Source organism: Coregonus lavaretus, assembly GCF_964263955.1.
Source record: "Coregonus lavaretus genome assembly, chromosome: 20".
Lineage (NCBI taxonomy): Eukaryota > Metazoa > Chordata > Actinopteri > Salmoniformes > Salmonidae > Coregonus > Coregonus lavaretus.
Window position 1 is genome coordinate 40,229,501 of NC_140007.1, and position 18,770 is coordinate 40,248,270.

The 18,770-nt window shown below is 43.0% G+C and overlaps 1 protein-coding gene across 2 annotated transcripts in view; it reads right to left on the reverse strand.

Moving 5' to 3' along the window:
- Window positions 1-4,793: 4,793 nt before the first annotated feature.
- LOC311147496 (adenylate cyclase type 6-like) overlaps window positions 4,794-18,770 on the reverse strand; it is an 89,101-nt gene continuing 75,124 nt past the window's right edge. For both annotated transcript variants that reach the window (XM_084184235.1, XM_084184236.1), the window contains exons 11-23: window positions 14,545-14,573; window positions 14,298-14,445; window positions 13,911-14,008; window positions 13,616-13,703; window positions 13,347-13,463; window positions 12,989-13,147; window positions 12,726-12,901; window positions 12,536-12,562; window positions 11,206-11,338; window positions 10,631-10,894; window positions 10,312-10,516; window positions 9,218-9,342; window positions 4,794-8,474 (exon numbers count right to left, since the gene is read on the reverse strand). In XM_084184235.1, coding sequence (XP_084040361.1) covers window positions 8,346-8,474; window positions 9,218-9,342; window positions 10,312-10,516; window positions 10,631-10,894; window positions 11,206-11,338; window positions 12,536-12,562; window positions 12,726-12,901; window positions 12,989-13,147; window positions 13,347-13,463; window positions 13,616-13,703; window positions 13,911-14,008; window positions 14,298-14,445; window positions 14,545-14,573 — 1,698 coding nt within the window. In that variant the 3' untranslated portion in view covers window positions 4,794-8,345. The remainder of the gene's footprint in view (window positions 8,475-9,217; window positions 9,343-10,311; window positions 10,517-10,630; window positions 10,895-11,205; window positions 11,339-12,535; window positions 12,563-12,725; window positions 12,902-12,988; window positions 13,148-13,346; window positions 13,464-13,615; window positions 13,704-13,910; window positions 14,009-14,297; window positions 14,446-14,544; window positions 14,574-18,770) is intronic.

The window sequence follows — 18,770 nt, forward strand, 5'->3', positions numbered from 1 at the left end:
ATATTGGCTAGTCTACTGTTACTTTGCAACCAAGAATACAACTTTAAAACATCTGATTAATTTACTCTATATCAAAATCACTCTGATTTTCAAGACGATTAGATTTTGTCAATAGGAAAAAGAATTCACATTGTTTAATTAATGCTCAGCATAGAGTGCTGTAGCCTAAATTAACACAGCCATTACTTCAACAAAGTTACATTATTCATGTCAAAGCAATTAAATACCATCTCCACTACTGCTGCCTTGAAACTGTAGACTGATTTATTCAGAACTGTCCTAAATGGCACCCTACTCCCTATTGCACTACTGTTGACCAAGGCCAGTAGGGCTCTGGTCCAAAATAGTGCACTGTATAGGGAATAGGGTGCCATTTGGGATTCACACTCAGACATTGAGAAGGCGCTTGCTGGCCTCCATCTCTCAGATTAATGTCAAGGTCTAAATCTTGATTGCAGGCAGTTGATTGACATTGCTTGTGGAAATCTGAATTCCAGCAACAACAGATAGTCTACCAAAACCATTGTGTGTCCCCATAGGGCCCTGGTCATTTGTGCACTAAATAGGGCAGGGGTATTTAATTCTTACCCTACGAGGTCCGGAGCCCGCTAGTTTCCTGTTCGACCTGATAATTAATTGCACACACCTGGTGTCCCAGGTCTAAGTCAGTCCCTGATTAGAGGGGAACAATGAAAAAATGCAGTGGAACCGGCTTCGAGGTCCAGAGTTGAGATTGAAGGATATAGGGAATAGGGTGCCATTTGGGACACACAATGTGATATCTATTGTAGACAATTCAATTGTTCAACGAATTGCTTATCGGTCTGTCGTCAAAAGACAATTATTGGAAACTCAAACTGATTTAATTATATCAGTTGACTGATGAATAAGACAGAAGAGTCTTATGTAGCTCAGTTGGTAGAGCATGGCGCTTGCAACGCCAGGGTTGTGGGTTTGATTCCCACAGGGGACCAGTATGAAAAAAACCCAAATGTATGCACTCACTAACTGTAAGTCGCTCTGGATAAGAGCGTCTGCTAAATGACTAAAATGTAAAGAGTGAAAGTATGGGAGGTCTTACATTGCCCCCCAGTGGTACTAGCTAGGCCCTTCTGTGTGGTGTGTTGAGAAAATAAACTCTATTTAGGTCTACACCAGGGGTGTCAAACGTACGGCCCGCGGGCCGGATCAGGCCCGCAAACGGGTTTAATCCGGCCCGCGAGATGAATTTAAAAAAAAAAAAAAAAAAAAAAATATTTTTTTTTTTTTTAATTTTTTTTTTTAGTATTTAAAAAGATGGATTTTTTAAAGCATTTTTAAGTATAAAAATGCGCTGCAATTTTTCAATAAAATAAACTGCTGTTCCAATTGCGTCCACTGGATGGCGCAATAGCAATTGTGTTAAGCAAGCAAACTGTTTATACCGGGGCAGAGCAAGTAGGTCAAGCACGTGCAGCCAATGAGCTACTTTGTTTTGCCCGCGATATTTATTACGGCTTCTACTTTTAACATTATGTGCTTTGGCACCCTCATTGCCCCAATATGTCTCTGTCAAAAAAGAGAAAAGTGGACGCAGAGTGCAGAGTGTTCCAAGAAAAATGGTCATCCTATTTAATCACGGAATTGAATGGGAAAGCTGTATGTTTGGTGTGTTCAGAGCATGTTGCAGTGCTGAAAGAATATAACCTTCGTCGCCACTATGTGAGTCTTCATGCCGACAAATATGACAACTTTCAAGGACAGCGGAGATGAGAGAAGGTGAATGAACTGTTGGCGGGTCTGAAGAAACAGCAGTCTGTGTTTACTCACAGCCGAGACATCAGTGACGCTGCAGTGAAAGCTAGCTACCTCATTGCTAATGAAATCGCAGTGGCTTCAAAACCATTTAGTGAGGGTGAATTTGTAAAAACATGCATGAAGGCAGCGGAGATTGTGTGCCCTGAAAAGCGGCCGGCTTTTGCAAATATCAGCCTGACAAGAAACACAGTTGCAGACAGGATTTCCGATCTTTCAGTGGATTTGGACAGCCAGTTGAAGCAAAAAGTAAAGTCATTTATTGCGTTTTCGGTTGCAATTGATGAAAGCACGGACATTACAGATGTTGCACAACTGGCCATTTTTTCATCCGCGGAGTTGATGACACATTGACCGTCACCGAGGAGTTCATGGAGTTGGTGCCGATGACAGATACATTACATTTAAGTCATTTAGCAGACGCTCTTATCCAGAGCGACTTACAGTTAGTGCATACATTTTTTATTTATTTTTCATACTGGCCCCCCATGGGAATCGAACCCACAACCCTGGCGTTGCAAACGCCATGCTCTACCAACTGAGCTACATCCCTGCCGGCCATTCCCTCCCCTACCCTGGGCCAATTGTGCGCCGCCCCGTGGGTCTCCCGGTCGTGGCCGGCTACGACAGAGCCTGGATTCGAACCAGGATCTCTAGTGGCACAGCTAGCACTGCGATGCAGTGCCTTAGACCACTGCGCCACTCGGGAGACAATGACAGCAGCTGATATTTTTACCGCACTCGTCGGCGCGCTGGACAGGGTCGGAGTGGACTGGTCCCGCGCTGTCAGCCTGGCTACAGATGGTGCGCCCTCAATGATCAGGAAAAAAGCAGGCGTTGTGACAAAGTTCAGAGAGAAAGTGCAATCTGCAAATGGAGGACGTGATTTTTTTACTTTTCACTGTATTTTGCACCAGGAGGCTTTGTGTTGCAAGTCATTAAAGATGGATAACGTCATGAAGGTGGTCATCCAAACTGTTAATTTCATCCGATCCAGAAGCCTGAATCACCGTCAGTTTGACAGCCTTCTCAGAGAGAAAGACCACATCTATGGCCTGCCATACCACACTGAGGTAAGATGGTTAAGCCGAGGTGCTGTGCTGAGGCGTTTCTTTGATTTACGAGAAGAAATTGAACAGTTCATGGAAGAAAAGGGCAAACCAGTGTTAGAATTTCATTCCGCAGAATGGATGCCGGACCTTGCATTTATGGTGGATGTTACAGAGCACCTGAATAACTTGAACAAACAGCTGCAAGGGCGCAACAAAGTTATCACGCAGTATTATGACAGCATACGTTCTTTCAAGTTGAAGCTGTCATTGTGGGAGACGCAACTTGCCGGTGGTGATGCAGCTCACTTCCCCTGTCTGAAAAATGTGTGCGCGACCCAACATGTGGCAGACATGAAGCGGTTCAAAGATAAAATAACTGGACTGTTACGGGAGTTTGAGCAACGCTTTCAGATTTATGTTTATATGTTTTTATGTTGATGTGCTATTGTTTTTAATTGATTTTATTTTATTTGTATATTTAACCTATTCTTGACTCTGTGGTTCTTGCACTTGTTTGGGGAACAGGATTTCATTATTTTTATCTACATTTCTGCCTGAGAAATGACACCCTTATATAGTTCTGTGATCTGTGATATACTTCTGTGAATCACTGAGGCATTGTGTGTTTGTGTGTTCTTTGTCCTCAGAACTTTCAAATAACTTGAGGTGTTTTATGATTAATAGTGATGTTGTGCTTTTGGACACTGTCCTCAGGCTCCAGCTTTATGTTTATATGTTTTTATGTTGATGTGCTATTGTTTTTAATTGATTTTATTTTATTTGTATATTTAACCTATTCTTGACTCTGTGGTTCTTGCACTTGTTTGGGGAACAGGATTTCATTATTTTTATCTACATTTCTGCCTGAGAAATGACACCCTGATATAGTTCTGTGATCTGTGAAACAGTTCTGTTAATCACTGAGGCATTGTGTGTTTGTGTGTTCTTTTTCTTTAGAATTTTCAAATAAACTTGACGTGTTTTATGATTAATAGTGATGTTGTGCTTGTACTATTTTGGACACACTGTCCTCAGGCTCCAGCTTTATGTTGTATGTTGATCGTATTAAAACAAAGAAAACAATCTGAAGTTGTTGTTTTTAAGTTATATATACCATGATTTTTCCGGTCCGGCCTACTTGGGAATAGATTTTCCTCCATGTGGCCCCTGAGCTAAAATGAGTTTGACACCCCTGGTCTACACTTTCCCTTCAGGCCTACTCCTGTCTAGCGTCCAGAGCTGGGGTCAATTCATTTCAATTCAGAAAGTAAACCTTCATTACAATTACAAATGTGCCTCATTGACAAGCATTGAAGAGAATTGGAATTTGACTTTTCATTGTACTTCCTGAATTGACTGGAATTTAAATTAATTGACCCCAACCCTGCTAGCCGCATCCTAATCCATCATCCTGACCACTGTGCTCTCGTTTAGTTTCACTTAATCCGTGTAGCGAAACGGAATGTTAGCTGGCGGGATCAGGATGGTGCAACGAGGCTAACTCCCATTCTAAAACCATGTAGTTACGTAGAAATTCCTATGTGACTATGGTGTTGTTACTACAGTTATTATTAATGTGTAGTTAACATGGGTATAGTGGTAATTAAGAGCATTGGGCCAGTAACCGAAAGGTTGCTTGTTCGAATCCCCGAGCCGACTAGGTGAAAAATCTGTCGATGGGCCCTTGAGCAAGGCACTTAACCCCAATTGCTCCTGTAAGTCGCTCTGGATAAGAGCGTCTGCTAAATGACCAAAATATAAAACTTAAGGTAAAGTGTTACCCATTATTGTAAGCGTGACATTACCAATAACTTAGCTAACTTATTATTTGACTAAAATGTGCATTGCAATGAAACAGCAGCAAAACACATAGGTTTACATTGTACATTGATTAGGGGCAGACATTGAATAATAACAGAATAATAACTGAATGACAATAATCAATAATACAAAACAGCCATTTATTGATTTCGTATCAAGGGGAAATCAAACCAGAATACCATTTCATTTCTTCAATTCTGCTATAGTGTTATTTTTTGAATGGAAAAACAAACAAACATTATTTTGTTGGCCTTTCAACTCAAATACAACAAGAGACTAATGTGAAAAAATACAAAAGAAAAGGGGGAACGAAACAACTTCAATCAATCAGAAATCCATTCCCTCCTACACACAGGTTGCCCAGGGGATCGGCAGGCTCATTCCTGTTCATTAGGGCACACAGTAGATAAAACGTTTTGCAATGGAAAAGGAAAACAAGCTGTTTCTTATTGGACGAGTGCAGGTGGTACCTCTGCCTGTTCCACTCCTTATTATTTTGTTCCTAATGGTTGAGGGAGAAGATAGATTGACAGAGACCCCCAAGTCACCATGGCAGGTCCTACATAACCTCCTCCCCTGTGTGGCATACAGTAGAACACAGCAGTAGCTCTTCCTCTCCCTCGACCCTTTTGCCATGTTGGTGTAAAAGAACAGGTCACGTCCCTGTCCTGACCTGGGAGCCTGCAATGGCACCATTAAAACTAGTTTTCCGGTCATTTCTTTCAATACAAGGCAGATAATGTTTGCACTGCGAAAATAAGGAGTAGTAGTAGTGTCGCCGTAGACACACGATATCTTTTGTGATTTACGTACATTCATAAAATAACAGTTTCAAAATACAGTACTCCTTTGGGGGTAAAGATACTATTATACTGTATAATAATATATGCCATTTAGCAGACGCTTTTATCCAACTTACAGACATGCGAACATACTCTATGTGCCAAATAGTCAGATACCAACACTATCAGATAGTGTTAAATACTTTGTAGTACAGATACTACTATTGATGTAACCCTTATTTCAAGGTAACAGCTAGCGGACTTACAAATAATAACTTTTGTGTATTCTCCTGTAACATTGTACCGCAGGTCTACTAAGTGTAGAGAACAACCTGCTGTTCATATTTGTTTTATACAATCCAAAATCAATTAGGGTTTTTATACATTTAGGGTTGTAATGGAATTGCAATCATAATCACAGAAAATTTTAATTAAATACGTGAAGTAAAGGTGATTTAAAAAACACAAATGAATCAACAAAAATGAAAATCAGCAATGAACACAACTCCAAAGTATAAGATATAATAACAACACACATGCAATCAATTTGGTAAGAAAGCATTGCTATGTCCCCAATGGCACCCTATTCCCTATGTAGTGCACTTCTATTGACCAGGGCCCATAGGGATCTGGTCAAAAGTAGTAGACTATATAGGGAGCCATTTGGGATGCATCCATTTGTCATACCGTATCTTTAAAAACCTCACAGTGAAAAGTTATGCCCCTTTAAAGATTGAGAACAACATACAGTTACCCTCTCACACACACACACACACACACACACACACACACACACACACACACACACACACACACACACACACACACACACACACACTCCATACAAAACATCTCATAGCTGTTAAAACTATCATTCCAGTACCATGGTACCAATGCAGTTGTTTGTTTGTCCTTCACTAAAGTTTCTGTTTTGGCTTGTACCAAAAAATACATCTAGAGAGAGAAAGTTATTGATCATACCTAGCAAAGAGAAAACAACCTTCTGTGGGTTTGTTAGCCTGCACACAATAGAGGCCCTGAAAGGAACACAGAAATCCAACCCAAGACTGCTCTGTGTGTCTGTGGGTGTGTGTTTGTGTGCAGGGTTAGGGAGTAACTGATTACATGTAATCAATTATATGTAATCTGATTACAAAATAACCTACCTGTAATCAGTTACGTTACCAGTAAAAAATATTGTAATCAGATTACAGATACTTTAGAAAATATTATTATTTATTGGATTACTTATAAATTCAGAAAGGCTGTTTGGCAAAACATTTATTGACACCTTTCTGTTTTCTCAATGACATTCAATTCAGCATTGAAAAAAGGCGAAAGTTTAAGTTTGTTCCACCTGAGTGAGTCTGACCACAAGTCAGAGACCACTATGATGACACACCAAATGCGTTTGATGGATCCATTTGTATTCTTCTAACGCCTCTTAAAGGGAAAGTAATCCAAAAGTAAAAAAATAAAAAAATAAAAGAAGTAATCAGATTACATTACTGAGTTTGGGTAATCTAAAAGTTCCGTTACTGATTACAATTTTGGACAGGTAACTAGTAACTGTAACCCAACCCTGTGTGTGTGTGTGTGTGTGTGTGTGTGTGTGTGTGTGTGGCCTCTCTCTTTGTTGGCCGTGCACAACCAAAGACAGATTTCTCAGCTCTCCTTCATATTATCAAGCATATCAAGTTGAAAACAATATGCTGTAAGTGTTTGCTGCTATCAAAGACAGTTACGTTGGTTTCCGTGGCCTTTGTTGTCAAGAAAGGAAAAATATGAATAAACAACATAGGTTTGCAGTTGTTCTGTTCTGCAGTAAATTCAGTGGTTTGTTCTGCAGTCATTTCAGTTGTTCATTCTGCAGTCATTTCAGTTGTTCGATCTGCAATCATTTCAGTTGTTAATTCTGCAGTCATTTCAGTTGTTCATTCTGCAGTCATATCAGTTGTTCATTCTGCAGTCATTTCAGTTGTTCATTCTGCAGTCATTTCAGTTGTTCGATCTGCAGTCATTTCAGTTGTTTGATCTGCAGTCATTTCAGTTGTTTGTTCTGCAGTCATTTCAGTTGTTCATTCTGCAGTCATTTCAGTTGTTCGATCTGCAGTCATTTCAGTTGTTCATTCTGCAGTCATTTCAGTTGTTCGTTCTGCAGTCATTTCAGTTGTTCATTCTGCAGTCAATTCAGCTGTTCATTCTACAGTCATTTCAGTTGGTAGATGTGTGTAGAGTAAGTCCCTCATAATCAAACGTGTTCTTTGGTCGTTTTCATCTTCTTATCCTTGCATATTTCATATAATACATATATTGTTTATGTTACAAGGTCGTCATGACAACAAAAAACTCTATCCATTTCAGTGAAAAATAAATAATGACTCCGGATGTGAACTACTTGTAGTGTAGCTCACAACAAAACAAATATAGCCTTTTGTTCTGTAATTTCCTTCTAAGGCAACAGGTCTTCATTATAATTATTTCATTATATCTTTCAAGTAGCTTTGTCGAAAAAGCCTTGAAGTAAGAACAAACTTCCGTGGTTGCGTTCCATACGGCACCCTATTCCCTATATAGTGCACTAATTTTGACCAGGGCCTGGGCCCCTATATAGGCAATAGGGTGGCATTTGAGACTCAACCCTAAAGTTGTGTGCAGAAGAATACATGGTCACACACAAACACCTTTCCATCACGGAGTTGAACTGTTTTCTTCTTTATGTTCCAGTGTTCATTAGCTGTTTTTCTTTCTCTCTCTCTTGCTCTCTCTGTCTCATCTCACTCTCCCCCTCTCTCTCTTCTTCCCCCCATTGTCCCGCTTTCCCTCCCTCTCATCTCTCTCTTCTTCATGTATTAGCAGCCAGCGGTAATCCCATGACCGTCGGTGGTTAACTGCCCTAGGGACCATTGGGACCGCTGGTCAGGAAGTATGTGGTCATCTCTCCCTTCCCTTTCACCTTGACCAGGCCTCTGTGGTCCAGATGGTAGCCTTTGTCTACCAGGACGTGGTACAGGTCTGTGGTCACCTGGGAGAAGACAACACAAGGACACTTAAGTGTGTGTATGTATGTGTGTGTGTGTAATTTGACACAGAGACACTCCACCCTGCCTCCACACACACAGACAATGTCAGCCACAGCTACACAGCAGCTATTATATTGTGTTCTGTTCTATTCTATTGTGTTCTGTTCTATTCTATTGTGTTCTGTTCTATTCTATGCTATTCTATTCCATTCTATAATGATCAAGGCACTACATGGTGGAAGGAAGAGTATATGATGGCAAGTGTAGAGCTAGTTGAAGTGGAACACTTGGTATCTAGTTACAGCTATTGTTCCTTCCTTGTAATAACTCATGTTTGCAAAATACTCTTGAGGAAGACGTCAAGCTTGACGTCAAAACGCCAGTCACCTGTACTCATCCTGAACAATGGATTAAAGTGAGCTAAAATAAATCAATCTCTGCCTCTTTTGTTGAGTGCTCAACTCCTTTCTGCCTCAAATTAGTCCTTTTGGAAAGTTTTTCTTGGTAAGCCCTTCTCATGAGCTGCAGTAGGGTTTTATATACAGCAGGTGGCAGCACTGGTCACGGAGGAAAGAGGGGTTTAAGCTCATCATCTGTTTATCATCCATTCAATTAATATAGTGTTTAAATAAGTATTAAAAGTGAAAGCTGTAGGACTCACAATGACATATCTAACATACAGTGTACCGTATATATCAAAGGTGTGTACAGAACGTCTTAAATTAGGCAAAGTAGGTGTGTGTACCTGTATGCAGTCTGGCACTCCGGTGCTGTCCATACGACTGGCCACGTTGACAGTGTTCCCCCAGATATCATACTGGGGTTTCCTGGCCCCGATCACCCCAGCCACCACCGGACCCATGTTGAGACCTGCATGAGGAGACCACAGTCAACCTGCCTGCATCACACCACTTCACTCTACCTACCTCTTAACTAATCCAGGGGCTTCCCTAGCCCAATAATGGAGCCTCACGTTACTTCTTATAGTCCAAGGACCTTACATGTTCTGTTTAGAGGCCAATTGGCTCTGGAAGCCAAAACAGCCAAATACTCCATCTAAACATGAATCGATTCTTAATTGCAGTACGGTTCTAGAAACACAAAGCCCTCTACTTTCATATCACATCAAAATAATTTCACAAATGCAAAATACACACTTACTGTCCACTGTTTTAACACAGCTACAGCCGACAGTATTTCTCAGTGACAACACTTTTGTGGCGTCTGTCTTTCGTTTACACCCAGGGGTTGGGAGACGCAGATAGCTAATTAGCACAGGTAGTCCACTCTGTCTCCTGTCTGTTTTCTGTAAACAAGCGCTGTAACATGGAAATATGGAGTGTATCAATTTAACCTTTTGAAAAAAAGTAAATAAATCTTGCTGATATGAAAGATAAGGTCTTTATGCTTCCAAAACCGTACTGCAAGAAATGCATGTTAATGTTCAAACCGAGCGTTAATGTTCTTAACAAAACTCCCCCCGTACAGAAGACACCTTCGTCCAATGACTTATGTGTAATGTAATGGAACTGAGAGTCATGATCAAGGGCTAGGGCTTCCCAATGTTGTCCTAGAGCGCTGCAACAGCCGCAGGCTTTTGTTCCAGCCTATCACTAACACACCTCAACTAATGATTGACTACTGTCGCCCTCCAAGACCAGGATTGATCCAGATTCTCAGTGTGTAGTCTTTACAAAGGGACACTTCGCCACAAATGTGGAAGTTATTGAAGGAGTGTTCGTTAATGTACTTAATCTGTTCTCTGTCTCATGGCTACTCCTACTAATACCACTACTACTACCATCCAACCCTATCTCTGCTATCGGTCCAGGGACTCACCTATCTTCATCTGGAAGTTATTGAAGGAGTGTTCGTTGATGTACTTCATCTGTTCTTTGAGTCTCATAGCGTAGTCTGCCAGAGCCAGGATGTGCGATCGTCCCTCACGGTCGTAGGTAGAGTCGTTGAGGCCAGAGGCTGCCATGTAAGTGCTACCGATGGTCTTTATCTTTTCCAGCTGGCGGAACTTGTCCTCACTGATGATCTGGGGGGAGAGGGAGGAACAGATGTAGGATCTTCATTTGAATCTGGATCCTCCCCTCCCTCCTCCCTCATGGACTCTTGGAAGATTAAAAGAAGTACAAACAGACAAACAAACCTCGTCAAAGTCAGCGATGATCTCGTTGAGCAGCCGAAGACACTCCACTCCCTCGTTGTTGGCCTCCAGCTCCACATAGAACTCAGAGAAGTTGGAGATGGAGGCGAACATGACGGCCACACACTCACAGGACTGGTAGTAGAGTTCGTCGTTGCGCCGCTCCCGCGTCAGGAAGTGGGCGGCCACGTCTTTAGGCAGGATGTTGTGGAGGAGGCGGCGGTTGTAGCCCCGAAGCTCCTCCATCTCCTCTTTCTCCTCTGTGGCCTGGAGGGGACAGACACAGGGGAATGGGGAGAGGGGAAACGGTTTGTTAAAAGGGATGAGAACGTGACAGAATGATTCATAGGTCAACCACATCGCTGTCTGTCTATCTATAGGTATTGAGAGGAACTCCGAACGCTGATTGGTATTCCACTGACGTTCGACCAGTAACGTCACTCTGCCGCAACTGTTTGATAAATTGAGAAAGGCTGAGCTCTGCTGACGGAGATATCTTAGTGATGTCACCAGATCCAACAGACGAGGTGTGCGGTGGACTCCACCTGCTGGACAAGTGTGTGTGTGGCCGATCCTACCTGCAGCTTCCACAGGAAGTCGAGGCGTGCGATGGACTCCACCTGCTGAGCATGCAGGTACAGAGCCAGGACGAACACCGTAAGGATGACAGGGGTCATGACCTTTAGGGACACCTTGGTCACACTCTCCTGGCTGGAGGGGGGAGACAGGACCACAATCAATCAACCAACCAATCACTCAACAAATCAAACAATAAATCAATCAATCAATCACACTCCTGGCTGAGAGGAGACAGGAGGAGGATGGACTCAGTCTAGGACCAGACACACTAACATGGACATGGTAACAGAACATTGATCTGAGAGGAAACAGGAGGAGGATGGACTCAGTCTAGGACCAGACACACTAACATGGACATGGTAACAGAACATTGATCTGAGAGGAAACAGGAGGAGGATGGACTCAGTCTAGGACCAGACACACTAACATGGACATGGTAACAGAACATTGAGCTGAGAGGAGACAGGAGGAGGATGGACTCAGTCTAGGACCAGACACACTAACATGGACATGGTAACAGAACATTGAGCTGAGAGGAGACAGGAGGAGGATGGACTCAGTCTAGGACCAGACACACTAACATGGACATGGTAACAGAACATTGATCTGAGAGGAAACAGGAGGAGGATGGACTCAGTCTAGGACCAGACACACTAACATGGACATGGTAACAGAACATTGAGCTGAGAGGAATCAGGAGGAGGATGGACTCAGTCTAGGACCAGACACACACTAACATGGACATGGTAACAGAACATTGATCTGAGAGGAAACAGGAGGAGGATGGACTCAGTCTAGGACCAGACACACTAACATGGACATGGTAACAGAACATTGATCTGAGAGGAAACAGGAGGAGGATGGACTCAGTCTAGGACCAGACACACTAACATGGACATGGTAACAGAACATTGATCTGAGAGGAAACAGGAGGAGGATGGACTCAGTCTAGGACCAGACACACTAACATGGACATGGTAACAGAACATTGAGCTGAGAGGAATCAGGAGGAGGATGGACTCAGTCTAGGACCAGACACACACTAACATGGACATGGTAACAGAACATTGATCTGAGAGGAAACAGGAGGAGGATGGACTCAGTCTAGGACCAGACACACTAACATGGACATGGTAACAGAACATTGATCTGAGAGGAAACAGGAGGAGGATGGACTCAGTCTAGGACCAGACACACTAACATGGACATGGTAACAGAACATTGATCTGAGAGGAAACAGGAGGAGGATGGACTCAGTCTAGGACCAGACACACACTAACATGGACATGGTAACAGAACATTAACACTATAAGACAGCAAAGAACTTACCATGTCTTTGTAGCTGTTTCATTGAACCTAGGAATCCAAGGGAAAAAATTAAACACAAATGTATTAAATACTTTCAACACTTGACAAGACCTTTGTGCTTTGCACAGCTTAAGTATTTGAACGAAAACAAGTACTACTTGAACAAATACACAGCGTGTGTGTGTGTGGTGTGGTGTGTGTGTTAACTCACAGGGTGTTGGCGGTGAGCAGCAGGTCTGCGTTGTCAAACAGGGCCACCTGGGGCCACTCCACCAGCAGCAGGAAGGTGACCAGGATCAGCACCATGAGGGCCAGCTTCCCTATACTGCTGATGTGGAGGAACACACTGCAGGCCAGCAGGGTCAGGAGAACACTGTAGCAGAAATACTGGGGGGGGGGGGTCTGTGTTTAATAACAATGTTATTAAACACACACACACACACACACACACAGTAGCGTCCCAGCTGGTCTCACCTCAGGGAAGTGGCATGGTGTGGGCTGGCTGGGGCACAGGGTCAGTCCGTCCTGTGCTGACTGGGTCAGGTTGTGTAGTAGACACAGAGTCACCAGGCTGGAGGACAGGTTCCTCTCGCGCCCCACACAGTCCACCAGTCCCTCTCTGTCACAGGTCAACTAGAGAGAGACACACAGTCCTAAATCATACGTCAACCAACAGAGAAGCCCACTGAACAGATGGAAAACTGAACTGCTACATTCACATACACGTGTTAGTCAGTTAGCAGACGCTCTTATCCAGAGTGACTTACAGTAGTGAGTGCATACATTTTCGTACTGCAATTGCAGGCACTATTTGGAGAATTGTCATCCCTACCATGTTAACGAAGGCAGACATGAAGAGGAGTAGGATGGTGAGGACCCCCACCAGGGTACTGTTGGTACGAGACTGGACTATCTTCTTAGTCACTGTCTGCAAGGCAACTGGGAAGAGCTGGGAGGAGGAGAGAGAGGATAGAGGATATTATTCGTTTTAGTGCTTGTTTTAAATGAAAATGTATAATCAAAACAAATGTAAACTTTTGGATACATCTCTATAAAAGGAGCTTGTATGATTTCAAAATGACGGAGGAGTCTGTCCCTTACCTTGACGCAGGAGTAAATGGCACAGATGAAGAGGATGCTGACGAGGATGATGAAGATGGTGATGTAGAAACCCAGCATGAGAGGTGTGCTGTGGAGAGGAACCGACTTAAGTCACTGCACCGCAATCAATCCTCATAGGTCACTATTCAGTACATTTTATTTGATAGGTTAAAAAGGCTGTCCCTTATTTGGTCCTTGGAGCTGGATACACAGTGTCGGTTCAACCTGACCCACTAGCAGCCTCGTTTAGTTCCACACAGTTACAGAAAGGTGAAGGTTTAAGAGAAGTACTTACTGTGGGAATATGATCATCTGAATTAAACAGATGAAGCAGAAGACTAACAGAGCACAGGCCACGTAGCCTCCGAAACGATCATCCACCTTCTTGGAGAACTGAAAACACAATGAGGAGAAGAAAAGCAAACTCAACACAACACACAACACTGTGCATAATATCCCAGAAACATCTAGCTGTCAAATCCTTACTTCCCCCATTCTCGTTTACTCAATTCTTCGCCTCCCTCTCAAAGCTCATTTGAGGAGGTTCGGATTGGAGCCTCCTCCTCCAATGAGATTTGAGGGAGGTGAGGAATTGAGGAAACAAGGACTGAGAAAACAAGGATTTAACACCTAGTAATGTTTTCAGACACAGCCAATAAATCAACACCCTATCTCCTCCCACCTTCTTCTCCAGGTCTTTAGTCTGGAAGGTGAGAAGAAACTTCTTGACGTGGTCTTTACGGAGTTGGTCTATGCTGCGGGCGTCGATGGCTCGGCCCAGAAACTCATCCACCTCATCCTCAGGGTTTAGGGCCTCCTGGGAACAACGGCTACAGACAGACAGACACACACAGTCAGCAACTCAATAATACCTACTGGGCTAATGACTACACTATACACACAGAGTAATCCAAAACAGGAGAACTCACTTGTCTTGTCTGGAAGTTTCATCAATTCCCTGGGAAAAGAGAGATCGAGATGGAGAGAACGAGAGAGAAAGAGCGATAAAGAGAGAGAGCACGAGGGAGGGGTAGAGAGAGAGAGATAGGAGACAGACTCGAATGAGAGAGAGAGAGAGAGAGAGAGAGAGACAGAGAGAGAGAGAGAGAGAGAGAGAGAGAGAGAGAGAGAGAGAGAGAGAGAGAGAGAGAGAGAGAGAGAGAGAGAGAGAGAGAGAGAGAGAGAGAGAGATTTGGTTTTAGATATGCAGCCAGTGAAATCCGCAGTGGAACCAAGACCATGAAAAACACACAGAGCCAGACTCAGACTTCTGCACACTTAATCCCTGGTAGTCAGACTGATGTTTTAATTAATGCTGTGAGGATTCAAATTATACCCTCCTCCCCCCCTGGGCAATAGCCCTCAGAGAAGAAGAGCGAGAGAGAGGAGAAGATAAGAGGAGAGGGGAGGGGAAGGGAGGGGTGAGGCGAGAGAGGGGAAGGGAGGTAATGAGAAGGAGATGAGAAGAGGAGAGGAGGGGTGAGGAGAGCAAAATATAGGGGAAGTGTAGGGCATGAGGAAAGATCATTGTTGTCGTGAAATTCAAGTTTAAAGTTTTATTAGTCGTATGTACAGGATACACATGGTATAGGGGCGGCAGGTAGCCTAGCGGTTAAGAGCGTTGGTCCAGTAACCGAATCTTAGAGCAGACTAGGTGAAAAATCTGTCGATGTGCCCTTGAGCACTTAACCATAATTGGTCCTGTAAGTCGCTCTGGATACAAGTGTCTGCTAAATGACTAAAATGTAAAAGTACAGTATGTATACATTATCCAATGAAATACTTACTTGCAGGTTATTCTCAACAATGCAACAACAATAAGAAATAATAAAAGATAAGAATATGAACATAAAGTAAATGGCTCAGTAGAATAAACATTTTAGCATAACTATAACACAGGAAGGTACAATTTATAGTACAATATTTACATATGTATTGGGGAAGGAGGGGATGGGGGACAAGTGTTTAAACTGTGCAGTATTTAGCAATAATAATACGAGTCTGGTAGCATCAGTTGGGATGTGTGTGTAGCATGAATGTATACAGTGCATTCGGAAAGTATTCAGACCCCTTGACTTTTTTCACATTCTGTTACCTTACAGCTTTATTCTAAAATGGATGAAAAATATATTTTTTTTTGTCATCGATCTACACACAATACCTCATAATGACAAAGCAAAAGGTTTCTAGAAATTGTTGCAAATGTATTAAAAATAAAAAACTGAAATAGGAAGAGTCTTGGTGGTTCCAAACTTCTTCCATTTAAGGCCACTGTGTTTTTGGGGTCCTTCAATGCTGCAGAAATATTTTGGTACCCTTCCTCAAATCTGTGCCTCGACACAATCCTGTCTCTGAGCTCTACGAACAATTCCTTCGACCTCATGGCTTGGTTTTTGCTCTGACATGCACTGTCAACTGTGTGACCTTATATAGACAGGTGTGTTCATTTCCAAATCATGTCCAATCAATTGATTTTACCCCAGGTGGACTCCATTCAAGTTGTAGAACATCTCAAAGATGATAATTGGAAACAGGATGCACCTGAGCTAAATTTCGAGTCTCATAACAAATGGTCTGAATACTTATGTAAATAAGGTATTTATGTTTTTCTTTCTTTTTTTTTTTGCAAAAATGTCTAAAAACCTGTTTTCTCTTTATCATTATGGGGTAATGTTTTTTTAAATCAATTTTAGAATAAGGCTGTAACGTAACAAAATGTGGAAAAAGACAAGGGGTCTGAATACTTTCCGAATGCACTGTGTGTTTGTGTGTGTGTGTGTGTGTGTGTGTGTATATGAGTGTATATCTGTGTGGGTGTGTACGTGAGTGAGTGCATGTGTGCCAAGGTGCAGAGAGTCTGTGCAGGTGGTCAGTCCAGTTCAAGTGTTCAGCAGTCTGATGGCTTGTAGATAGAAACTGTCTCTGAGCCTGTTGGTATCAGACCTCATGCTCTGATACCATCTGCCCGACGGTAAGGGAGTGAACAGCTTGTGGCTGTGGTGTGTGTGGTCCTTGATGATGCTGCAATTCTAAGTGGTCCCTTAACGTGTCTATACAAATGAAAAAGAAAGTTACACACTCATCTCTCCATGATGTGGATTTATTTGACCAATTTTATTTGACCAAAGAGCCTTTATCAGGGTGTCGTGCTGAGCGATTACCCGAAATGTCATTTCTTTTGGGGGTTTTAAACTACTAATTGACCGACATCGGTTCAAATATTTGAATTCCATTATGTTAGTTCTGTTTTTCCTTTGAGCTCAATGAGTACTTGCGCAGTTTCTCTAGAGATAAATCAGATCAAGCCCGAACTGTGCAATTTAGTAGGGAGTCGTAGTTTCCAACAGGCCAATATTCTACTAAAATAGTGATTTTGTCAGACAGCATAGGCAGCAGCTCTGTCGAGATGAGATGATGACTTGGAAAGAAATATTAAAGTCATTGAATAAATCAACTTAAATCTTTATTAAAGTAATGTGAATAATGATGGTTAATAAGTGATAAGCCGTAATTGGCAGCCATTACCATCATGGGACTTTTATTAATTGTTTTATTCTATGTCATTACAGCATTCAACCCATATAATGCACAGTCCATTTAATGTTTAAAAAAATGATTGAAACCGAACCGACCTCAAAAAGCACTAATCGCTCAGCACTATCAGGGTTTCATCAATCTCTCATCATGTGTCTGAAAACCTTGGAGTTCTTGGTCCTGGAGAACCTTGTGTCGGGGCCCCAGCGTGGCATCAGGCCCTCAGTGACCAATCAACCTATCCAACCCCATCCATCCCTCCCTCCATCCTCCCTCCCTCCCTCCCTCCCTCCCTCCCTCCCTACATCCATCCATTCTCCCTCATCCATCCATCCATCCCTCCCTCCCTCCATCCATTCTCCCTCATCCATCCTCCCTCCCTCCCTCCATCCATTCTCTCTCCCTCCCTCCCTCCCTCCCTCCCTCCCTACATCCATCCATTCTCCCTCATCCATCCATCCATCCCTCCCTCCCTCCATCCATCCATTCTCCCTCATCCCTCCCTCTCTCCATCCATCCATCCATCCCTCCCTCCCTCCATCCATTCTCCCTCATCCATCCTCCCTCCCTCTCTCCATCCATTCTCTCTCCCTCCCTCCCTCCCTACATCCATCCATTCTCCCTCATCCATCCATCCATCCCTCCCTCCCTCCATCCATCCATTCTCCCTCATCCCTCCCTCTCTCCATCCATCCATCCATCCATCCATCCATCCATTCCTCCCTCCCTCCCTCCCTCCCTCCCTCCCTCCCTCCCTCCCTCCCTCCCTCCCTCCTTCCCTCCATCCATTCTACCTCATCCATCATCCCTCCATGCTGCAGGACTTCCTCAGGCACCTTCTCGGAATCATATCAGAGTCTTTAACAAGTGTTAGGCTAACTGTCTGCCGCTGGCCACTAACTTCCATTGGGTGTTGGCTGTCCACTAACCACAGTAGGGCTGTGTAACTCCCACTTGTTGTGATTGTGTTTGGTCTATACTAATCAATACAGGATCTGGGTTTTCCATTGGCTGTTTGAGAGCTTTAGGCTTGTATTACACACAGTTGATTAAAGCTAGAGGACATCTACAACATAGAGAGTAAGCCTTTTTAAAAGCAACACTGGAAACTGGAAAGAATCCTAAAACAAACATCTATCAGTTGTCAACCAATTCTAAGTGGTCCCTTAACGTGTCTATAACAAATGAAAAAGAAAGTTACACACTCATCTCTCCATGATGTGGATTTATTTGACCAATTTTATTTGGACAAGAGCCTTTATCAGGGTGTCGTGCTGAGCGATTACCCGAAATGTCAGTTATTTTGAGGGTTTTAAACAACTAATTGACCGACATCGGTTCAATTATTTGAATTCCATTATGTTAGTTCTGTTTTTCCTTTGAGCTCAATGAGTACTTGCGCAGTTTCTCTAGAGATAAATCAGATCAAGCCGAACTGTGCAATTTAGTAAGGAGTCGTAGTTTCCAACAGGCCAATATTCTACATAGTTTAGTGCAGAAAAAGTGGTAATTAACTACAATGACCATAATCCATTGCGCGCCTACTTGTCCTGTCTGTGTGTTTCTTTACACTGCTGCTTTAGGTTAGTGTGGGGCAGACACTGAGAGAAGAGACAGAAGT